General features: G+C 38.2%; 1 protein-coding gene across 1 annotated transcript in view; it reads left to right on the top strand.

Annotated features, from left to right (window-relative positions):
- Positions 1-25,851, top strand: part of GPC3 (glypican 3) — a 402,701-nt gene that overhangs the window by 15,271 nt on the left and 361,579 nt on the right. The window contains exon 2 of the mRNA XM_081277492.1: positions 16,538-16,699. Coding sequence (XP_081133618.1) covers positions 16,538-16,699 — 162 coding nt within the window. The remainder of the gene's footprint in view (positions 1-16,537; positions 16,700-25,851) is intronic.

The following is a 25,851-nucleotide window of genomic DNA, read 5'->3' as shown; positions in this document are numbered from 1 at the left end:
ATCTCTCTCTCTCTCTCTCTCTCTCTCTCTCTCTCTCTCTCCATTGAATGCTTTCTTTTTTGCTTAAGATAAGGGAGCCCCTTTGAAACACTGTTAGTGTGGGGTAGAACGGACATCCACCTGCTTTTCCCTGATGAAGTTATCACATTACAGGGACATTGTTTCGCTTGTGGGGTTTTATTGTCCCAGTTTCAATTTTGACTTCAGGTTTGAGATTATATTCCAAGAGGACTATTCCTCAGAAATTTTTCTTTGTCTTCATATTCACAGGAATCTTTTGTTTGTCCTATATCTATTATCTCTTCTAAGCTTAGCCAAGGTTGTTAGGTTGTGCACTTATGTATAAATATTTAACACACATTTTGTTAGACAAAATGTGCTTGAAGACATTTCAGCCCTTTCCCCGCCCCCTCCCCCCCTCAGCTCATTTTTTTTGTGTGTGTAGAGTCGCAGATGGTTGCTTTATCTCAGATGTTTAGATTTGGAGGACATTCCTTTGCACTTTGCTTGATGGACACAATGAAATGGAAGCTTTTGAGTCAGTCTTGACTACCAAAATGGTAGCACCATATAACAGATAACATTGGGCTCCTCTTCTTCTTTTTTTTAAAACTAGTTGTCCAAACCCCCCCCCCCCTTAGCCAGAGAGTTTTAGGTATGAGATTGTGTGTTTTTAAAGAAAATATTATGGATAAAGACTAACGTTCCCAAGTCAGGAATAACAATTAGTACTATTCATTAAACAGGGGGCATGTTTTGACTCTGGGTCCTGGCTAGGAAATATAAACTGTGAAAGTCACACATATATATGAACCTCAGGCAAATTTATGACTTGTCAGCCTTTTAAGGTTAAATTCTTAACCCCAAATCGGGGCTGGCTTTATATGTGGAGTCCGGCACATTCCTCTGGGCCACTGAGCACGCCCCAGCCCTTTGCTTACCAGCAGCTAATGGCCTAATGAGCAAGAAGGATTTCTGCCTCTTATCAGCTGCCTAAACAGCAACAGGAAGGCTGATATACAGAGTATAGGTCAAAACCTGAGTTCTTGAACCAAAAAACTACAAGGTCAGTTTAAAACTCTAGATATGTGCTATCTCTGGAGTCATCAATACCTGTCAGGAAAGGAGCTAGACACTTGAGTTCAAACAAATAGTAATAGTTGTCAAAAGTATGAACAGTCTAATTAATTTTGCTAATAGTCCTTTCCTTCTTTGTTTAGTTCTTCTATAAATAGCCTTCATATAGTCTTTAATGAGCTTTTTGGTTTGTGCCTGGAGGCTGTTATGGTCAATGTGGGAGTGTTTGATTGTCAGATGGTGATGATGATGAAGGCAGGAATATATTTTGGCTCACATTTTGGAAGGGGTTGCTGGATAAATGCAAACAGATACCTACTACTACTTTTTTTTTCTTTCTAAACTAAATTTTTGAGATAGGAATTCAGCTTGCCATAGAGTCAGAGAAACCTTTGTGCCTCTTTATATTGTAGTGACTTTTTTTTTAAAGGAGAAATACTCAGTGCTGATTTCTTAGATCCACTTGGAATCCAGGCTTAGAGTCACATAGAATAAATATTTTAGGGTATTCAGTGCCCATCATAGTGAAAGCCCCTTGACTTTCATCTTCTGCATTTGCATTTTTTCAGAGATAATAACTAAAACATTTTTTTGCAGATTTCATTATTGAAAATCCTATTTACATGAACAGGCATTGTTGTGGCTTAGGGAAGAATGTGGGGTCCCATTCTTTAGCTCCTTGTATATCTTTGCTAAGGCTTGTCTAAATAGAAGTAATGACGCTTTAGTCTAAGCAGCTTTTCTCATTTAGGTAAGCAGGGTGGTTTGAAATTTCAGTTTACTAGATAATTGAGTCTCTTCTTCTTAATTATTTCAGGCATGCAGGTTGCTCTCTTTATAGTAAAGACCCTAAAAATCTAGTAATCTCCTCAGGCATCCGTTTGGTAATAAAATCCTGTGCATTTTCAGGGGTTAATTTTCATGACAATTGTGTGTCGCCTCCCCACCCCCATCCTTGAGGAAATTCTGCTTTTAGGGTCTTTCCTCACAGTAGCAAAAGCACACTTTAAAAATACATAAGGATGTTGCTGGAACTACTGAATCTAGAGGAAATTTAAATGTATTCAGATTCATGCTCATTACACAACTTTCATTTAGAGTTTTTAATAGCCTTGTCATATTTCTTGGAAAATCATGTGCCTGACTGCCAGACTTGGTTTTCTGCCCTGAATAAAAAACTGAATATTAGCAAAAGTGCAGCATAAGTATCCCCTATTCTATCCTTTTTCTAAAAAAGAAAAAAAAAAAAAAAGAAAGAGAGGTCATCTGGTGCAGATTGAGGTGGGAAAAACTTAAAAAAAAAGAAAGAAAAGAAAGAAAGCCCAGATCGGCTTCACATCTGCTAGTCATTCCAACTGGTGTGACTTCAATTCAGCAAGTTTTTATTGAGCACCTGTGGTGGGGGTGGTGCTAATAATCGTTAACATTTATTGAGCCAGGCACTGTGCTAAGCCTTTTATGGGCAACATCCCACTTAATCCTCACAACAGCACTACCAGGTGGTAATATTATATTCCCCATTTTACAGATGAGGAAACTGAGGCTTAGAGAGGGTTAGTCACCTGTTGTAGGTGAAACAACTATGAAATGAATTAAGCCCAGTTAGTCTGGTTCCAGAGTTATCCTCACCATTATGTTTATGATGGGCTCAGCATTTCTAGAAATTACTTCTGAAACCAGTTTTAAGAATCCACTATGTGTGAGATGCTAGAGATTCAAAATCAAATGCTCCGATCTTCCTAGTCTTGGTGGGGAAGTAGATGTAGAAAGTATAGAAAGATGAAGACCATGCATGGAGGTTTTGTGTATCTGTTGAGGGGAAGGAGGGGTGTGCATGGGAAGGCCAGTAGCTGGAACCTTCCTATGGGAATGCTGCATCCTGAATATAGCTCAGCAGCCTGGTGTCACAGACGTTTCTTTTCCTGTTTAGTGAAGGTCCTCCTTTGACTTGAACTGTCTCAGTGGGAACCATGTTCCCATCACTGTGTCAGTCCACTGTAACCTATTACATTGCCATTTTCTCCTTTATTTCAATTCCCCCCCCCGCCTTTTTTAAAAAGTAAAACATAAGTACAGATATTCCTGAACCAAATTCCTGTGTCCCAAAAGCTGAAGGTAAGTCATATAAGAGTAACAGTCCATAGGGAGACCCTGGATTCAGGCTTGTTTGGTTCAGCTTGATAAGGAGCCCTCTTGGCTGTGCCTCTGGGTGCCCACACCAGATTCTAGAGAGCTGTGTGTTTGACTTCCCACAGCTTGATGAGAGAATGAAGTTACTGTTAGCAGTTTTTCAGTAAAATCATGGGAATGGAAGAGAAAAATCCCCAAATTACCTGTTTGGGTAATTTATTTTTGTTTTTCATAGCTCCTGAAGAAAGCAAGGAGGAAAAACAATCACCACTGAGCACCATTGAAACATCTCTTATATGTTGCATTATGAACTTAGATTTTCCTCAGTTTTAGGGAACATTTGGTTCAAGGAAAAATGAACTCACCAACCTGTGTGTGTTTGAAACAGTATCCTTTCACTTCCAACCTCAGCTAACCAAAACCCCCTGTGTCTCCCACTTTCTTTAGTTGGGCTGAAATGTTTTGCTTGTCAACTCCCTTTCCGTGCACTTTCTCCTCCATTAAATCTTTTCCACAGAAAGGGGTTGCCACCAAGTCTAGACTTCAGTAGCATGCAGAAGGAGGGCCAATTAGTGAGGATTTTGATTCATATTACATGAGGGTGGGAGGAGGAGGTGGAGGAGGAAAATCTGTCCTTCCCAGTCCTTCAGATACTCAGGCTCTAACACAACAGGATGCTGAAGATGTATAAAATTACTGGAGCATTTACACAGCGATTCCCCAAGATGGCATAAATGCCACAGCACTAGAGCACGTCAGTGTAGACACTGAGATAAGCTGAAGGATGGGAAAAAGGAAAAGATCAATAACGATGCTTCTCACTCAGGGATCAAGAGTGAGTGTTTGATTTTCTTTTGGTTGCATTTTGCTCAGGTGCAGGGTGTATGTTGTACTAACAAGGGAGCTGACTCCCTTTTCCACAGGTTCCTATCATAGGAAAAGAGGAAAGATATAATAGAGGGCACAGATTATTTACAGTGGCTGAGAATGTAATTACAAGGTGCAATGGCTTGAAACTGAAATTTAGGTTAGCCATTAGAGCTGGGAGAAGCATCTTAACAGGAAGAGCAACTGGGTATCGGAAAGATTTGCCTGGAAGCTGGTTAAACGGTGTCTCCAGAAATGCTGAGGACTCGGACAGGGGTAATGTGAAGAGAAACCAAAATCCAGTGTTGGGCTGGAGGCCCAGGCTGATAGGCATCTTTCATTATTGCCTGGCTCCCTTTGTGATTATTTAATTGCTAATAGCTTGTGGCAATTTTTTCATGTATCCCAAATATGCCTAATTTGTTAAGCATAAGGAAACAAATGCCTCTGAGCAGTGAAAATGAAGCATTTGGATGGATCTTAAACACCCTCCTAACGGACTTTCTGGAATATGGGCCAGTGACTGAGGCAGTGTTATTATTATTTTGCTTCTGTAAGGTCTCTTACTCCTTTTAATTCGGGGCTATTGCTGTTAAGGTGACATTTGGGCTCTGTCAATATTTGTTTCTCAGAGATTACCCTAAATAGAATTTATTTTTGGTTTCAATTCATCTTTTTCTTGATCTTTCCATCCTTTTAGACACATACCCCACTCCCTGTCCAAGTGTTTTGGGCTCCACCCCACTTCTCCCCTTCCTGCCCCTACCTCCTTTCCTTTGCTGGAGCAAGATCCTATGTAAACCCTTTAGCCTTTAGGTATGAGGGCATTACTGAAGGAGTCTTACACTTTGAGACAACACCTAATGGAATGGTTTAACTTAAGTAGTAACTCACCCATGATGGAACATTTATACAATACTAAACAGATACTTTTAGGTGGTGTAGATGGGAAGAGAGCATCTCCTAGGGTGGCCATTAACAAATTTTCTCAAATTTGATGGCTTAAAACAATTGAAATTTGTTCTCTTACTGTTCTGGAGGCCAGAAGTCCAAAATAAGGTGTCAGCAGGGTTGCATTCTTTCCAAAAGCTCAGGGAGAGAATCCTTCCTTGCTTCTTCCAGTTTCTGGTGGCTCATGTGTGTGGTTTTATTATTCCAATCTGCCTCCATCTTCACATAGCCTTCTATTTTTCTCATCTCTCCTCAATGTGTCTCATAAGGACATTTGTCATTGGTTTAGGATCCACCTAGATGATCCAGGAAGACCTCATCTCCAGATTCTTAATTATATCTGCAAAGACCCCTTTCCAAATATGGTCACATTTGCAAATTTCAAGAGTTAGAATATAGATATCTTTTGGGGAGATACCATTCATCAAACCTACTATAGAAGAGAACTTTCTGGGACATCTAGAATTATATCAGTTTACCAGAGTTCTCTAACTGGAAGTTGTTCAAGAGATGCTTTAAGTTACTTGTAAAATTTCAGTATGCTTCCATAAAAAGATGTGAGTGGCAACTGCTATTAGCCCATTTTTCAAATGATTAAACTGAGGATGTGGGGAGTAAAAAATGACTTACCCAAGTCACTTTGGATCAGACGAAGAGTTCTGAAACAGAATAGGCTACCACATTATTTAGCATGGGTTTATGTCTTACCTCATGACTTTTTGGATATTTTTCCTTAAAAAATATATATTTTTTCCAAACACTTTAGTCATGGGAAGGCAATTACTGCTTATTCCCCACCTGAAAAGCCTTTTCACAGGATATGTAGGTTCATGGTGATGGTGTGCTTTCTACCTAGTCTTTGTGATTTTGCAGAAGTCTCAGCAATAGGGAATTTCGGAGGCCAGAAACATCTGTGAAGCAAGACTGCCTTTTAAGGTTCAGGTTTACTAAGTGTTAGGTATAACTGTATTCAAAGTGGTAAATATATAGTTGTCACAGATGAGATATTTTCTGAGGAAATGCTGTCATAGTTATTCATGACTAAAGAACCAGTTCTAACATTGATGGCTATGGAGCAGTCTCTGTTCTGATGCATTACCAAGAATATACCAGTGACAACCTTAATGTGTAAAGTGATTAGTGAGTTTGGCTATAGACTTCAAGGCAACACAGAGAAAAAAGCACCTCAAAGGCCAGGAGGATCATCTCCAACCTGGTGCAAGGAGTCCCTTCTGTGGTCTCCCATATGGCTACTAAATTATGCTTGAATGTTTCAAGACACATGGAGCTTGTTATGTATAAAGAGTAGGCTCTCACTTTTGACTATTTTTTCATTAATTCAACAAGCATATTGAGTATACTATATACCAGGATCTATGCCATATCAGGGAATACAGAAATTTTCAAGATATAATTCTAGTTCAGAGAAACTTACAACTTAATAATAGGGATAAATATTCCAATGACTACAAAGCCTAGATTGCAAAACACAGTGTTGGGTAAAAGCGTGCTGAAAATTCTGAGAGATGATAGCTCATAGGGTTTATTTGGAGTGCAGGGAAGAAGAAAACATTATGAAAGAGACTTGGGAGAGACTTTATGGATGAGGTTTTAATAGGGAAAGTGGGAAAGGGAAGCATGTGTTTGGAAACATGAGATAAGAGTTTAATTTAATCCTCACAGGCACTTTGAGAGGTAGATGCTGTTATCCCCATTGTACAGATAAGGAACCTGAGACTCAATATTCAGTAATTTGCTGAAGATTATGAGGCTATTAAGTGGCCAGTGGCTCATGGTTTATACCCCTATTTGTCTTATTTTGGAATCCTACCTTTTGCCACTGCATACCATCTTATCAGGAAGTGGATTGCCATTAGTTGACCTCTGGAGGTACAGGGACATATAGAAGGGTATGCAATTGTTACATATGATGTAGCACTCTAAAGCATGAGATGTTGGCCCCATATACACATTCACGCAAGTTCAAATGCTTTTAACAAAGCCTTTCTAAGAAGACAAATGCTAGTCTTCTGTTTCTATTCCCAATGCCCAGTCTGAAAAGGGCTTATCTAACATTGATTGGTCTACACTTGGAAAGTTTCAACTCCTGAGCCTAATCCCTTTGAGGAAAACAAGCCCAGATTTGGCAAGGTACTCAGTTAAGTCACACAGCTGATTTGGTAGCAGAACGTATAGTAACACTTTAGCCTTGGTAGGGAAGAGGGCTCCCTTCCATGTGATGTCATTCCCATGGGCGGGGGCCTAGCATTTAGATTGGGCTTCTAGTCTTAAATTTTCAGCTGTGTCTTAGGTCTGCATATTTGAAGATTGAGTCTGAAATATAAAAATTATACACCTCCTGAAAGACAGTATCGCAGCTGACTTATCTGAGTAGAATAGTAATTAGTGAAGAAGTGACTAGGGGAGACAAGAATATTGCTTTAGCTTGGTCCCTTTGGCAGAATTCTAACTAAAATATTATGTATCCCTACTTCAGAGTGGCTGTCATTATTCTCCAATCCAATCATCATTTTACCAGGGGTCTCCTTGCATCCAAATAACCAAGGATGTGTGTGTATGTGTGAATCCTTCTACTTTACTAATATCAGTTAATCTGACATTGTTCCTTTCAAACTGAGGTCTCTTGAAATTCTGGCATTATCTCCAAGTAAAGGGGAGACATCCAGTCCAAACCACAGCGGGCCCCTTGAGATTCAAAGATGAATCAGTCTAGGGTCTTTCCTTCAAGGAATTTAAATCTAATGGAGATAACACATGTAAATATAACTGTGAATCAATTTAGAGAGTATAAGAAGTGTCTTTATAAAGAATGGAGAGTGTCATGGGAATTCAAATGTTCCCTTTCCACTCCCATTGGTTGCAATTGAATCAAAAGGAGTCATTTTGGAGCAGGGCTTACATAGCTCTTCCTCATCTGGCCCCTGCCAGTCTTTACCACTTTACTTTTCCTTCTACTCTTGCCAGGTTTCTCAGCAGTGCCTGAACATGCCACCCACTTTCACACCCCTGGGCCATTGCTCCATCTTCTTGGAGGTTTCTAAAGTAGTGGAGTGACTCAATCAAGAAATGTACTTTAGAAATATCTGTCTGGAGTTTGGGTGAAGAAGGGTATAGAGGCAGGAAGGTCAGTCTGGAAGCTGTTTTCATCATCTAAGCAATAGGAGGTAAGGTTGATGAGGTGGTCTTGGAAAGAGGAGGAGGATGAGAAATATTCAAAAAAAACAGAATCTGTGGGATTTGGTGACATTGAGCTATACCAGATGAAGGTGAGTAAGATATACAAATAACTTAGATGTTTCTAGTTTGAGAGTCCTTTTCCTAGACATATCTGAGAACTCCAGGGCAAAGACTGTCTTGTTGTTGTTGTTGTTATTATTATTATTATTATTAGGTTAGGTACTGGGGATTAAACCAAGGGATGCTTTACCACTGAGCCACATCCCCAGCCCTTTTTGTTTTTTAATTTGAGACAGGATCTCCCTAACTTGTTTAGGGCCTCACTAAGTTATCTAGGCTGGCCCCGAACTTATGATTGAGGCTTACACCCTAGTCTGTCTTATTTTGGAATCCTACCCCTACCCTCACCCTCCCAAGTTGCTGGGAGTACAGGTGTGCACCACTGCACACAGCTCTTGTTCATTATTGTATTCCTGAGGCTGGGCATATTATCTGGCACAAAGTAGACATTTGGTAAATGTTGGGTGAATGAATTGTTCACCACTTCGGCAGGTTGAATATAAATCAGTGAATTTGTATTCCCAGAGCACATGTTGACTGCTAGTTGGGAATGTGGTCTAGAAAGAATCTCTTTGTGGGAGAGTGTAGTGATCTGGGGATTCAACCTTTACTGGGCACGGAATGATAGGCTGTTAATTGACAGTTGGCAGTAGAGATAAAGGTAATTCATTCTTTAATTCTCAAGCTTAGAGAATGGCTTATCTCCAGGGTTGCTTTAAACTCCCAGTACTCTATCCAGTGTAGTAGCGACATTTTGGCCTGCCTTTTACAGAAGCTGAGTCTATACTGTGGCCCCAGGCATGGTCTTTGATTAAAAGTCTCAGCTCCTGATACCCAGGTGTGCCCTCTGCAAGGTCATGTTCTTTCAGGCTAAATAACAGAATAGTAACCTTCATCTGGGTTCCCTAAGATGATTTCTTCCATAGCAATCATCACTTTCTCCACCAGTTTCAAATGTAGCCATTTCTTTCATCTGTATTCCTATCTTGATTAGTGAGAAATTAATGAGCGTGTAAGATTTGATTTAGATAATGATTAATTAGGGGAAAAGGTGCTGTTCTAATAGCAAGTCACTATTATATGCTAAGGAAATTAGTTAATATTTTTGGATGGCAAATTGACTTGTCCTTCATGAAAAAAAAACTTTAAAAATGCCTGATTTTTTTTTTTTTTGGTTCATTAGTAGAGCAACCTGCTCTTAATCCTTTGGATAATTTTAATAGGCTTGTATTATTTTTCCTACAAGTCATGAACAACTAGTTTTGGGTATCATTATTTCCTTTGTTTAATATTACTTTAATGATAATATTAAATTATTGTTTTCAGCACAGTGAATTTTTGTTAGCAAAAAAACCTGCTATTCATAAAACAGACCTTGACAATGAAATGTGTCAAATCATCATACACACACACACACACACACACACACACACACACACACGAAAAGATTTCAATTTTCATTGTTACAGAGCCCTGACAATTTATTCTATTCTGTTGCTGTTTGAATATGCTTTATCCACTCTTAGAAGAGTATAAGGATCAAGGTCTACATTAATATTTCTTCTGTTCTTTAATGTGCTTTTTAATGTGATGTTTGACAATTTATTGTCATTAGTTAAAATGGCAGTCGAGTAAAATAACCAACATATAGAACATAATAAAGGTAATTAGAGAATTGGAGTATTGGAAGTGACCTTGAGGAGTTATTTAGTCCATTTCTGAATTTCAGGTCATATGACTAATCTTCCTAAACACCACTCTTTATCATATAATGTCTCTACTTGGGATCCTCCAGTGGTCCATTATTGTCTCTGAGGTCGAGCCCACAGGTTTTGCCTGTATTCAAGTCTCTTCAGATTTGGCCTGTCTTACTGTACCCTGGATTACAGCCTTTCTTCAGGCAGGTTACCTTGCCCTGCTAACTCCATGGATGCCAAACACATTTCACCCATTGACTTCTCCAAATTCTTCCTATCTTTATTGTGTAGGTCAAACCCCAGGTCTTCCTGGAAGTCTCCTTTGAGCCCCAGAGCCTCTGACGAGCATTCCTCTTTTTAGCAAATGTTGTCTATATTGCATATTTTAAAATTTACTTTTATTTTATTTATTTTTATTAGTGCATTATAATTATATACATTATTAGAGTTCATTTGACATAGTCATACAAGCATATTTTAAAAATCAACTTTATTGAGATATGATTTGTGAAGAATAAAATGCACCCATTTGAAGTGATAAGTTTTAACAACTGTGTATATTCATGTAACCACTATTCTAATATAGAATATTTCCATCACCTTGGAAAATATACTGCATATTTTGTCACATAACCATATACCAACTTTACTTGTTCTCTAGCTATTTTGGGGTGTGAAAATCTGGTCTCTCCACATGGATTTATTTTTGTTTGTTTAATTTTAATTAACACATATTGAATAGTTACTTTGTACGAAGAAGACTAAGAGCTTTACAGGCATAATCTCACTTAATCCTTGCAATAATTCTATCAAGTAAGTATTATTGATAATCTCATTTTATAACTAAGGGCAAAAAGGCATGCAGAGTTTAAGTAACCTACCTACATTTGCACATCATATAGTGATGTAAGGACTAAGCAAGTTAACATGACTGACTTTTGCTGTTTCCTAACCACTAGTGCCCATGATGCTGCTGACTTCTAGGCCATTAATACTTACTGACTTGGAATAAAATCCAAGAGAACTGACACATTTAAACAGTCTGATGTGTATGTTGACTTTCTTCTTATTATGGAGAGGGTTCAGGCCTGGAATAGAGTCTCCAAGTGTGTTGAGCCTAGAACTAAAATCTCAGCCCTGGCAGAGGGGGCTAATGGTTATCAGGGGCAGTCCAAGATATCAGGTTTTTAAATGGATCCAATCAAAGAACAAAAGTTGGGCCCAAAGGAAGGAGTCTGTGATTAGGGTCAAGAAAGCTACATTGGATACAGAGGCAAGAAGATAGCAAGTTTGAGGCTAGTCTGGGTGACTTAGTAAGACCCTGTCTCAAAATAAATAAATAAATAAATAAACAAACAAACAAATAAATAAATAAAAGGGCTGGGATGTAGCTCAGTGGTAGAGCACAATTGGGTTCAATCCTCAGTACTGGAAAAAATAAAATAAAAGACAGTTGGGCCACAGGTAGCCAAGCCTGACGCAATACCCTGGCTTAAGAGTATGTAACTAGGGGGCTGGGGATGTGGCTCAAGCGGTACCGCGCTGGCCTGGCATGCGTGCGGCCCGGGTTCGATCCTCAGCACCACATACAAACAAAGATGTGTCCGCCGAAAACTAAAAAATAAATATTAAAAAAGTCTCTCTCTCTCTCTTTAAAAAAAAAGAGTATGTAACTAATGAGAGCCTTCTTTGGATCATCTGTGGTTAGCCTCTGGGAAGGGAGGCTGTGGTTAAGGGTGCCCAGTTTGGGTATGCATGGTAATAATCTCAGAGAGAAAAAGCTTCCATTATCTCAATATCTTTTTCAGTTGTATGCCCCAGTACTAGATCCAATGTGCAAGCAAGACATCATCTCAAAATAATTATAAATACATTACTTCATAGTTCCTTCAAGTGAAACATCTATTTGTGTCTCTTCAAGATGTTCAGAAATTGATTTTTATGGTATTTTCCCAAGATCAAATTTAAAGTTAAGATGAAAAGTTTTCAGGGTTATCTGTCTGCCTTCCCTTTTTTTAGATACAGACAGACGCAAAGTTCTTGCTAGTGTTCTCACTCAACAGCCCTCATTAATTCAACAGTGTGTGCATAGGGCTGAATGGAATCGCTGGGGCATCCCAAAGGAGATGGGAGTCATTCTCTGCTCTTCAGGAATTTACAATCTAGGAGAGGAGATTATAGTATGAAGGTGCTTTTTAATCCTTCAAAATAAATGGGAACTAGCAGCCCCATAATGACTTCAGTTAATTTTTTTTTAGCATCTGGGAATGCAAGTTATTAAGCCCTAAAAAGCTGAACCTTTCTGGTTCATTTGAATAGTCAATTGCTAAGTCTTCTTCTTATCTTCATTCCAGGCTATATTGCTTGTCTAGTCCCATTTCCCGCCTGAATTCCATTTTTACAAAACAGATCAAAACAAAGCAAAACAAAACAAAACAAAACAAAACAAAAAGTGAGCTCCCCTTTGACAAATGTGGTGCACTATTAGTTTTTCTCTATCTCAATCTTTTGTCCCTCATATACTTAAAGCTTTCCTATTTACTATGTCCTTTGTTGGTTGCAAGCTATTTCTTAAATTGACCTTTTTGCTTGTATTCATACAAGTATGTAATAGTTCTCAGTGAACCCCCTTAGTCATTTGCCCTTGGTTTTAGTTTTTATTCCTCCCATTTCGGGAATTAGTTCCCCTGGTAATTTTTTGTTTAGTTGATGAGGATTCTCTCTAAATTCCTTCTTTATTACTTTCACTTCTGTTTCTTCATGCGAATGAATGGTCATGGCATTGAAATGGTTATATTTCTCTATTATCACTTCATTTAGGCAAGTCTAGTTCTCCTATGCTGTCCTGTGGGGAGGATATTTTATGCTGAACTGTGAGTTATATCTAATTTCCTGAAAATGAAATGCTTTTCCTTTTGGTATGTATTTTTCTCCTTCCTGGTTTGGAAATTCTGAGTTCTTGTCAGTTTATAGATTTTTAAAAATGTAATTTTAAATTTATTCTAATTAGTTATACATGACAGTAGAATGCATTTTGACACGTCATACATACATGGAGTATAACTTCTCATTCTTCTGGTTGTACATGATGTAGAGTTACAACAGTTGCGTAATCATATATGCACATATACCCCCATACTCCCTCCCCTCCCTTCAATTCTCTCTGTGTAGTCTAAAATGCCTCTATTCTTTCCCCCTAATTTATTGTGAATTAGCAAGTTTATGGATGTTCTGTCTATAAGTCTATAGCTAACTCTTAGCCCCTAGATCAATTGCATTGGTTTATTGATTAATCAGGAAGTGATAACTGAGAAGAAGGAAAAATAATGCTCTTTATGCACTTATAGTTAGATATAACATATCCTTTTCTTCATTGGACATATTTTCTGAAAAGTTCTCATTTGAGACTATTCCTTTGAAGATGTTTGGCTAACCATTTTGTCAAGGTGGTAGGAGTTGATAAAATGGTGAATTTAGTACAGGGACATTCTGTGTAAGCTCTGAGTAACTTATTGAGTTATCATATCACAGGCAAACCCAAATGGTGTTTTGGAAATCCTGAGTCATTCCTGGGCTTCTCTAGGTCCACTGAGCAATTTGTCACCTTATAAGATCTTATCAGCCCATAGCACTTCACAGAGAAAAGATTTGAGCCCTGTTATTTTATAACTTCTACTAGGTAGAACTGGTGGACTAGCAGCCAACCACCCTGCCAGATAAACTCAAGCATTCTTCAAAACTGGAAGTCACCACCAGTGCAAATTCAGAGACACAATGTGTTTTACGTCTAATTTATGAACTTAAGTAAATACAGAGATTTTAAACTATACCACTTAGGCATTGAATTTATCATGAAAGTAGAAAAGAATCTTGCTAAATGGACAGGAACTTGGTATATAGAAACTATCTGCTATATAGGGTTTCTCACACCTATGGTGTGTGTCCCAAGTAACCTTGTTTGAATTTAGATTAGTCACTCTTCCCCTAGGGGACACTTTCCCTTCTTGGTCCAGTAAACTGCATCAGCTTCTACTGCCAGAATAGCATTCCATTTTCTAACTTCTTGTAGAAAGAACACAGTGCACTAGAACCAGCTTTGTGTTTTCTCCCTTTTTCTGAAGATAATCATAAAGCCTTTAAGCTTAGACCATATTTAAAATCGGTTTAAGGCTTGTATATGAGATTGACATTTATAGGAGATAAATCTGAACTCTGTGTCTCCAGACCCCAAATTGTATTTTGACATTAAATATCACCTTTCCATCTAGTACTATAAATTGCAGGGCTGGATTAGGTTTGGCAATATGTATTATCTGTGCTGTCCTTTACTACTTTTGTCAACAGTTCCCATGAGGAAGGGGGACATGGAGAGTTTGGAGTCAATACCCTGGATTCCAACACTGACACCATGTGAGGCAAAAGTTAATGAATTTCATTCTTAAATTAAGAAAAACTTAATTAATGATGTGATCAACTGAAATTCCTAGGGAAATAAGATGTTGTAATAATAAGAAAATTTTCTGCTAACTTAGAGCTAAATAGCCTCCCACCTTTCTTAAAAACCCCATTTTTTGAAAACCTGTCTAAAATGTTTGAATATGCTCTCTAGTCTCACTTCAGTAAGATTTATTGAACCTTACTTTGCTGAGAACCTTATGGGACTTTGGGGAAGTTATGTTCCATATACACATTTTATCATCCTACCTAGCTATGCTGTTTTATTGCACTCATTTACTATGACTAGGTATTTATCTCTGTTAGTCCCTTTAGACAGTGAGCTTCTATCCAAATAGGAGTATAATAGCAAGTCTCTCTTTTCAAAGATGCACTTCCAGCATGTTGCACAGTGTCTGGCACATACACGCTATGTCACACAGGGCCCTCTGAGAAAGAGATGCCAATTGGATTAGATATGGAACAGATAGATTTTGTGGGAAAGCACTTATGGAAGAAAATGGAGGGGGATGCTGAAGGAGGCTAGAAAGAGAAAGGAAAGAAAGGAAAATTAAGAAGGAAGAATCTTAAACTAAGATGCAGTTTTAAGAAAGTTCAGCAAGATCAATGGGGAGTCCACAAACCAAAATCCCCTGTGAACAAAGTCACATGTCTCATAGGACTCAGTATCTTTGCCATGCTCAGTCATTGGTTGAGAGTAGCTCCTAGGGTTTGTCGCCTCTGTACAACATGGTGGTGAAATCAGATGGCAGCAACTGGGGTTACTAGTCAATTATTCCCCATGGCAGGAGAGCTGAAATGCACATTTCCATGGCCACCACAGAAGGAGCTCAATAAATGCTTACTGAAGGGGGAGTATGCACTTTTATCTGGATTATTTTCCTTATCATAATGTTTTTCAGATTCATCTCTGTGGTAGCAGGTATCAGTACTTCATTCCTTTTTTAGCTAAAATCAAATTTTATTGATTGGATATACCATAGTTTGTTTTCCCTTTCTTACTTTGATGTATTTTTCTATAGTACTTATCATAATTTGCCATTATTTTTTAAAATATGTTTTAGTTGTCAATGGACATTTATTTGTTCATTTATTTATATGTGGTACTGAGGATCAAACCCAGTGCCTCATACATGCTAGGCAAGCGCTATACCACTGAGCCACAAACCCAGTTCCCACTTGCCATTATTTTTATGTTTTCATTTATTTGTTCATTTGTTTGTTGTCCTGGGGAATATAAAGTCCATGAGAGCAGGGACTTTGCTTTGCATACTGTTGTACTCATCTTGATTGGTATATAGTAGGAACCCCAAAAATATTTGTTGAATGACTTGCATCTTGCTCCAGACCTTTAGTTAAAACAACAAACAACAGTGGTTTGACTGGATATGGTGGTGCACGCCTGTAATCTCCCAGTGACTCAGGAGGCTGAGGAAGGAGGATCGGAAGTTTGAGCCAGCCTCAGCAACTTAGTGAGGCCCTAAGCAACTTAGCGAGACTCTGGCTCAAAATAAAAAATGAAACGGTTGGGGATATAACTCACTGGTAAAGCACCCCTAGGTTTAATCCCTAGGACAAAAACAAACAAAACCCAATAACAGCAGAAAACAACATAAGTTTAATATGTTTTTATTATTTATCTTGAAAAGCAACATTGGGTTGGCTAGACATTCATTTCATTTGGAAATCATAACTGGGATTTTTAAAGGTTGTTTTTTGATTGTGTTCTCATTCATAAATTATAGTCAGAAAAAATAAATTATCTGAGTGAAAACTGATCTTTTAACAGAAAAATTAAGTATCGGTATTCAATGATGTGTATTTGGTGCTATAAATTAGTTTATGCAGAATTTATGAGTCAAACCTGGACAATTAATTCTGATGGTTATTCAAAAAGAATCAGTTATAAAGACAATTGGAGGAAAGCAGGAATTAATTGGAAAAAAGCACTAATTTTGAGTAATCCAGATTTTATTGTATTTGAAAGGAAATTCATGGTTTTGTCCTATTTGTATGTGTATGTGGAGGGGGGAGGGGATAGAGAGAGAAAGAGAGAGAGAGATATTCTGCTTACTGAAACATGAAAACCTTGTTTGTTTCAGGATCAGATTTGCAAGTATGTCTTCCCAAGGGCCCAACATGCTGCTCAAGAAAGATGGAAGAAAAATACCAACTAACAGCCCGACTGAACATGGAACAACTGCTTCAGTCTGCAAGTATGGAGCTCAAGTTCTTAATTATTCAGAACGCTGCGGTTTTCCAAGGTAGGTTCTTGGGATCATTTTAGATGTGTTGCTCAATCATATCATTATTTGGGTACTAGGCTTTCAAATGCTAAATATAATTTATAAATTACCATTCCAGCTTTCATATTTGATTTAAAAAAAAACCCTTCCTAGTGAGAGATTCTAGTTAAGGAAAAACAGTTTTGAGAAAAGGTTCATTTTGATCTTTGAAAAGGTAGGTATTGTCAAACAAAATCATTGCCTGAGGACATTCTGTTTACCTGTCTGTAAAGGTTGTATATCTCTGTAGAAAGAGTAATTGATATATTCTATCAGCTAATCTGTAAAATCCTGTTTAAAAAAAGAATGTTTCCTTAAATTCCAAGTTCAGTTGTTTTTGCAGTAGTGAGTTAGATACCTGTGGAACACACATGAACTCCTTCTGACCACTAGGACACTTTCCATTTAAGATCAACTGGCTTGTTGGCCAGGTATTTTTACATTTGTGTGAATGATTCCCTCTCTTCTTGTGAATCTCTCTTCTTGCCATGCCTATTTATGACTGTGAAGAAGCTATTGTACTATTGCCAGAATGGTTAGCAGATTACATTATTCATAACAGCATGGAAAGGATCTCCCCCAATTTACAGATCCAGTTAGGGACGATGATGATAATGGTGGGGTTGTGGTAGTGAGGGTACCGAGAAGTATTTAGCTAGCACTCTGTGATAGGTACTGTTTTAAATGCTTCCATAGTGAAGTATTACTGTTCCTATTTTATGGATGAAAACCTAAGACTTGGAATGATTAACTTGCCCAAGACCACACAACTAATTAGTGGTGAAGGCAAAATTTGAACCCAGGTGTTTTGGCTTTTAGAGTACATGTCTTCCTTCCTTCCTTCTTCCCTTCCTTTCTTTCTCTTTTTTTTCTTTTTGGTACCAGGGATTGAACCCAGAGGCACTCAACCACTGAGCCACATCCCCAGCCCTATTTTGTATTTTATTTAGAGACAGGGTCTCACTGAGTTGCTTAGGGCCTCACTTTTGCTGAGGCTGGCTTTGAACATGTGATCCTCCTGCCTCAGCCTCCTGAGCCACTGGGATTACAGGTATGCACCACTGTGCCCAGCTAGAATCCATGTTTTTAACTAGGTTGCCTCTTGTGACTTGGGAAATTAGTTATGAATATGAGGGCTTTCGTCTGTCCTTCCTTAAACAGAGTCAGTTACCATTTTCTTGCCCTGCAAAGAGAGGATTGGGTTTTAGATAGAAAAATAACATTTCTGACTACTTGACATTGCAAAGCTTTAGATTTATAGAACCTTTATAAGAATTTACCTCTTTGAATTGTAAGGTGGGTTGATTATAGCTTATTTTGTGGATTATAATGAAATTCTTATATTAGTTAAGAAAATTTCAAATTTCCCAATAAAGCATACATTCACAACAGATTCTTGGGTCAAAGCCTCAGGGAATGTTACGTTGATTATGTGAAGTACAATATATAAGCCTATTTATACAGTCAGACTCTTGTGAAGAGTTTGTTGAGACTAACAATTTGGCGATAGAATGAATAATTTAGGCTGATTTTAAAAATACATGTACCATTCATGTACTTCTTAGATTGGTTTTGGAGTTGATCTACTGACTAAAAGTGGGGTGATAAGAAGTGGGGTGACATGAGAATTGGATTGAAGTGGACAGCTGAATCTTATATTTTGGGGCATTGAGGCACCCTTTTAGAATGAAGTATTAAGTGATTTGTTTAATTCCTAGAATAACCAGGCCCCCAGATGTTACCTTACAACCATTGTCTGGCTGGAGGGAGATGGTATTCTAGAATGGAGCTGTCCATCTGAGGGCTCTGGGTGTCAGCAATCATATCTCTGTCCTGTCCTTTGCTTTGCATATTTTGTATTCTAGGGCTGGGACAGAATGAGACTAGGAGAGAAAATAAGTTGTGAGAATATTTTGATTGGATTAGATTCCAGATATGGCTGCTGTAACATGGAGGCTGAACACTAGTCTGTCTCTCTCTCTCTCTCTCTCTCTCTCACACACACACACACACACACACACACACACACAGTAAACACACACACACACACACACACACACAAATATACTTTCTCTCCTGAATTGTGGGGAAAAGAAGAAGGACAATCCTAGCAAAGGGACATGGAGACAACTAAATGATATCTAAACTCATTCTTGTTAGTGCCTTCAACCAACCTGGTCATCATATGTACACTTTCTTTATTGTGTTTCATTTTCTTTTCTTATTTTCATACCTTGCTTAGAAACTAAGCCCCATAAGAAAAAAAAATCATAGCCCTAGACCTGAAAGCATTTTTGCCATATTTGGAGAGACATTGTCTGCAAATTCTTTCCATAACAAACATTTGGAGGGAGACGACTTAAAAGCAGGGACCATTATAAGATGATTCATTATTAATTGTTACAAAAAACAGGATATTCACTTATTTTTTTTCTTATAACTACTTATTCCAGTGAATTGAAATTGAGGGGCACAATTGTTTTTTCTTCTAAAATTCACATTTCCTTCCCCAGATTCTGGTAGACCAAATTATTGAGAATTACCTCACCTCTTCATTCATATAAAATTTGATGTGGCAGCTTTTGTGAGCTATTTTCTCCACCACATGAAGCTGAAGAAAGCTGATTTTGATCTTGGCCTAGATCCACAATCTCTTTAGGATTCTTTCACTAGTCCACATTGGGGGTATTTAAGCAGCAAGTGCTTTTTGCAAATATGCGCACAGTTCCACGAGCAATCCTTACTGCCTCGATTTAGTTTTTATGTCTTCGTTTGCAGGAAGCCTTTGCCCTCATAAATGAGCCTGGGGCCCTTTGCTACACTGGTTGGAGTGCTCTAATGCTAATGTTGTTTTGATAATGATTGAAGCATTAAAAAAGTTGTTCTTTATTTTCAATCTTTGCATTGCCTCGTTTCCTAAATTTAATTTACTTAGATGTGCTGAGTAAAATGGGGCAGCACAATCGTTTTTTGTTTCTGCTTAATTAATTCTTTTTGAAAACCTCCACTAAAAGTGGATTTTCCTTTTTTTCTTTTTCTTCTCCTCTACCTTATAATAATTATGATGATAATAGTACTAGTGAAGATTTATTAAGTGCCTACTGTATGATGCTTACTTTTACATAATTATCTCATTTAATTTTCCCAGAAGCCCTATGAGGTCTGTACTGTAATTATCACCATTTTATAGATGAGGAAACTCATTGATGTCACAACTTCTAAGTCCTCATGTGACATAGTTTTCCTTGTTCTTAATGTGCTTGAGGTAAAATAAAATTAAGAAGTGGTAAGATTTGTGGTCTTTGTGAAGAAAAATTGGATAGAATTCTGAATTTTTCATCATATCCTCTACATATTTTGTATCTTTATGCTTTGAGTTCTGTGCTTTTTGTAGAATTTCATCATGACTTTCAGCCTTATACTACCAGAAAATATTTGGGGTTTCTCTGTGTTAGATGATTCTGATCTTCCTTTAAGTGGCAGCAAGTTACTGGAAATTGCCTGTCCCACAATTTGAACCCCCTTTATCAGAGATAGAAAATAGTCAGTCATGGCAGCACACACATGTAATCCCAGTGACTTGGGAGGCTGAGGCAGGAGGATCATAAATTGGAGGCCAGCCTGCCTGGATAACTTAGCAAGACCCTGTCTCAAGTGATAGAGCACATCTGGGTTCAATTCCAATCTTAACAAAAACAGAGAGGCAAAACTGTGGTTACATAGAGAACATCTCTGCCATCTAAAATGTCATGGAGCTCCTGTTTGTAGAGTGGACCCATCTGAGAGTTCTCAAATAGTATTCTTGCTTGGACAGTATTCATGGAGAAACACTTAAATAGAAGGGTTGTAGAAGACTTTGAGGGGTAGCAAGAAGTAACAAATGACAACAAGAGTGGAGGACAGAAAAATGAATTAAAACTCATCAATGTGACAATTTGGGGCATTTTTAGAGGGCTATTTCCCTACATGCCTCAGTATCTCCCATATTATAGTAGGTCCAACAACTGATGTTCATATTTATGGCTGTGACCCAATAAAGAAAGATCAAATTATGTTCAGTGTCTTTTTAATATTTTAATTTTAGAAAGCTAAAATAATTTTTGTGCTAAAAAGCAGTGGAAAAAAACACTGGAGTTGGAGTCAGAAAAATTCAAGCCTCGGTTTTCTTATCTGTAATATGGGGTACAAATTCCAGTCCTGCTTATATCATAGAATAATATATGTGGAAGTGTCTTGAAACCCTTAAAGTGCTATATACTTGCATTATGTAGACATCTCATTAATGTGCACTGGGTGCCAAGTAAATGGTGCATTCTTGTGCAGACATAATCTAGATGAGGCTGAAGTTCATGATGGACTTCAACAACTTTGGCTACATTTGGTTGATATATACAGACATCGCCAGTATACAAGTAAGCGAGTCCTGAGGCAGAGGACCTTTTGAGAAAGGGGTTTATTTTATGCACTCTTGAATGCAAAGCTGTGCTATTTGAAATGTCAATACTGCCAGGTTCCTGAAGCTTCTCTTGTGACCTGTATCTGGTATATTTTACACACAATCAAGCAGCTGCATCATGAAGGGTGTGTTGTGTTCAGGCGATATTTTACTTGCATTTTCTGGTCCACATTCTTCTGGCAGAGAGAATGAAAATGTGGGTGTAAGTCTAGGAACATCCAGTTGATCTGCACCCAGTGTTGGAAGACTTGTCTTCTGCTATCTGCTTGCTGTGGAGGAGATGGTGAAAGATGCCTCTGAATGGGGAGGAGGGCTGTGTTTCCTTGCCGCTTCTTTTGCTTTTGTCTTCGCTTTCTGTTTCCATTTGCTCTTAGCAATTCTCATATTCTTCTCTGTCAGGTTCCTGTCTCTCCCACACACCCTCCCTAAATAAAATTGACCTTGGTTCGAACACCCTTTTCCATCAACTCAGAGCGATTTCTCCAGTCATTTCTGCTTGAAATAACTGTTTGGGGACGTTATTCAAGGAGAGCTTTTTTCTTTCTCAGTTAATATGTGACTGGATAATTGCTTGAACATTGATAAACATGTTTTTGTGATTCGATCATTTGTTAATTTTACTTTTTTTGTAATATGGTGGGGGTTTTAAGTGAATACTGAGCAATTTTTCTCCATTTCACAATTTTTTCTCCTGACAAGCCTGACAATTCTCCTGCCCATGCTCTGTGCAAACTGAACCCTACTGAGTCCCCCAGTCCAATTTCAGGCCATTCTGTCGGAGCTCTTTCTTCATTGAAAATAATGTACAAGAAAATAGTTATATTAATGTGTAATCAGAACTTAATTCATTTTCTGGGGTTAAATAAAATAACATTTAACCAAATAGAAGAATTCTAGGAACAAACCATGACCATGAGTGAGGTTATATATCCTCAAAAAATGTAAATTATTAATCAATCCACTCATCTGTGCAGCAAAGCTCTAGTAATCCCATTATAAAAGGGTAAATTTCTCATCAGAGCCCAGAAAATGCTGGCTTTAATTAGTGGACTTTTATGGTACTAACTCAAAGAGATATTTTAGTTACAAAGTTTTTTAAAAATGCAATTTTGAAAATTATTAGTGCTATTGGAAAAACAACTGGAAATCGAGTGTTTAAAGTCATTTAAGATTTGAACTAAGAACTTTTGGATTCAATTTGGCTTTAAAATTCTGTGTCTTTAGCCAAGCCAGAGACTGGGGGAGTTGCAAACCTTTCCTGTGCTCTCTTATTGATTCAGAAAAGTTAGTCATTGGGCTGAAAACTGTTTAATAAAAAGATCTTAGAAAAGTGACTCAGTGTGCGGGTGGAGACTATTTTGGGGCCAACCGTGAGGTGACAAGATTATACAGATTAACTATTTTACCTCAGCCCATGGCCTTTGATTCAGTAGGGCTCTGAACTTACCCCATACTTTGCTATCATCATTACTGCCCACCTTTCTCACTAGAGGGCCCAACAAAGCAAATTAAAAGCTGTTGTCCCTGCCCTCTATAAGCTTCCAAGAAAATACCAATTTTGCCTAGAGAGATAACCTGCACCCTTCCCCCACTGGGGTTTATTTACTTTCTGAAAACACATGTTCTTCTTCCTTTTTCTGTCTCACTGAGTTGCAGTACCTGATATGAGAGTAATGAAGCATATGTTCAAGAGATTTGAATTCTCCTGTCAGTAGAGTGGAGGTAGAAAAAATTTTACTCTAAGCTGAAAGTGGTAATGTAGAAATTAAAAACAACTTTCATTCTGTTGACTGTGAGATGCTTCCAAGGGACAAGTTGTGCACCTGTACCCCTCGTATTTCCTCATCCCACCTTTATGTTAGTTACCAGGTCTTGCTTTTATCTTCATATGTCCTCACATCTTTTGCCTGTATTCTTACATCTCTGTCTGGTCTCAGTTGTCTCATTTATCACATGCCAGTGCCTTCTGATTTCAGTTCCAGGCTCCATCAGCTCCCACACAGACTACCAGCAAAGGCACAAGAGGGTTTCAAGCCTTTAGTCAGCTCTTTGGCTTCCCAGTTCACCAATGGAGTTCAGTGATTATCAGTGCAAGCTCTGGGATCTCTTGGGCTGGGCTTCAATGAGTCTGGATGGGAGTAGGCAGACTGGCATGGAAAAAAAAAAAACATTGAGAGTCTGAGTGAGGATCAGAAACCTTTCTTCTGAATGTGTACTAAATCAGAAAGAAATGAAAACTTTTCTGTTCTAAAGAGTTTTTACTTATATTATCTCAGTTAAACCTCACAACAACCCCTTGAGGTTGGTACTGTTATTAGCCACATTTTGCTGTTGAGGAATTGCAGGCTTAGGGAAATTAACTTGTCTAAAGTAGCATAGCCATAAATGGCAGAGACAGGAATTGGACCCAAGTAGGACAGCTCCAGAGTCTGTGCCCTTAATTTCCATGTTTTATACAGCCTCTGGATATCTTGCTTCATGGTCATGGGTCATTTCTTCAATACTTCTATCTTTCTCTCTTGCAAGGGAAGTAATATTGTATTTGTGGAACAAGTACCTAGCATGTCTGAAGGCAGTTCTTATGGGGAATTTAAAGATAAAAACCACCTCATGCCTGTCTTCAAGTAGTTCAAAATCCCAAAACCAAGACATTTATACATGACTAACATGGATACAAGGCTTCCTGAGAGAAATGCTGTAAGAAAACCTTATAGCAGTTTCTCCTGGGGGTTAGAGGTGCATCCAGGATTTGTAGAGCTCATAGCTTAATACAATTTGGAGGCCCTTTTAAAGAAAAACACGAAATAAAAATACAAAATGCCTATGGTGCTTCTTGAAAGGGTGTACAGGTGTGGGTCCCTGTAGCTTAAGTTTCATTAGCTTCATAGGAGATCCACTTCTCTATGACAGTGTGGAATTGGAAGAAATTAATTCCAACTAGAGGATAGAGATTTTTGGAAGACATTGCCTGTATGAACTATTCAGACAGATATGGCTCTTGATCAAAGAACCGGGCAGGTGAGGACATTAGGTAAATCAGGACATATCTTTTCATCAATGAAATTCAAATTCAAATCATAAAGTATCTACTAAATATGAGTTTTCTGGACTTCCTGGCTAGCCTTATTGCTTCTCACTTAGCTTTCCCTCTTGAAAGGGCCAAACACCTGGGAGGGAAGCAGAGGGTCTTAGTGTGCTTGACATGTGCTTTAGCTTTATGCAGATTGGGGTCTAAGTCAAGCTCTGCTCTTTTCTCTCTTTGTCAACTAGGGCAAGTCACTTGTCTCTTAGCCATTAATGGAAGAGAGTTAAATTAGATGAAGGTGGTCAAGAATTCACCCATAACCTGGCCTATATGAGTCAAATGCATGGCAGTGATTGTTTTTGTTAGTCCCTCTTGTATGTTTATATACATCATTGTGTATGAAATATAGTAGATTGAATATTGCTAGATTGAATGTCATATATCCGTCACACATGGTTTTTATAAATGCTTCTCATGCTTTGATAAAATGAAAATTAGGCCAGGCGTGGTGGTGCACACCTGTAATTTCAGCAGTTCAGGAGGCTGAGGCAGGAGGATTGCAAGTTCAAAGCCAGCCTCAGCAACTTAGTGAGGCCCTAAGCAACTTAACAAGACCCTGTCTCAGAATAAAATAAACAGAAAAGGGATAGGGGTATGGCTCCATAGTTAAATGTCCCCGGGTTCAATCCCTGGTACTAAAAAAGAAAAAGAAAATAAAATTAGCTAACATACTCAATCAAAATTCTATCATCCAGAAATAACCACTTGTAACATTTTTGTGAGTTTTCTTCTTTTCTCTGTGTGTATGTGTATATGTGTATATTTAACACTATATAGTATACAGTTTCTCAGTGGTCTCCTGGTGGTCTGAATGAGTTAATGTAGCCTCTGGATCTAACCAGCAAAGGAATACCCTGGTTTTTTTCTTTTCTTCTTTTTTCTCTCCTCCTCCTCCTCCTCCTCCCTCCTCTTCCTCCCTCCTCTCCCCCCATTAGGAGAGGAAGGAGAACAAAAATGTTAGAGAGGAAATCAGAATGCTTATAATTCTCCCCTCCTTTGGTTGAAGTTCTGGACTCGATTAACTGAAATGTAATCATTCAATTAGACCAGGGTTCAAGCTATTCTGTTTCCTGGGAACTGTGCTTTTCCTTTCTAGTGCTTATCCATTTGCAGTGGAATAGTTGTATACATTTTTATTTGATTAACATGAGTTCTCTTTACTATAGAATGAGCTGTCTGTGGGTAGAGCTTGCATCTACCCTAGGTCATTCCTGTATCCCCAGGTGAGACAATAAATGTTTGCCTGAACATACACATACCCTGACACAAAATTAAAATAAATAGTATTAATACAGGAAGACTTTCTATTGTTCTTCTTCCCCTGTAATAACTACCATTGTGTCCAAATAGAAAAGATAGATCTTGTTGCCTGCAGTGTTTACTTCTAGGTTTTAAAATTTGCTCAGATTTAAGATCTTATGAGTTTAGAGAGTGGGATGATGCTTGCCCATCGAGACAGAACACCTTATGTTGCCCTGAGCCTCTGTCTCTGCTTCTGGCCTCACTACTCCCAGACTTGCTGATTATCTTTTCTTCCAGTGTGACCTAAGCTCTTCACAGAGCAATATACTTTGCACAAATTTGTACTCT

This window comes from Spermophilus citellus (genome assembly GCF_964194105.1).
Source record: "Spermophilus citellus genome assembly, chromosome: X".
Lineage (NCBI taxonomy): Eukaryota > Metazoa > Chordata > Mammalia > Rodentia > Sciuridae > Spermophilus > Spermophilus citellus.
This window is presented reverse-complemented; position numbering and strand designations above follow the sequence as displayed.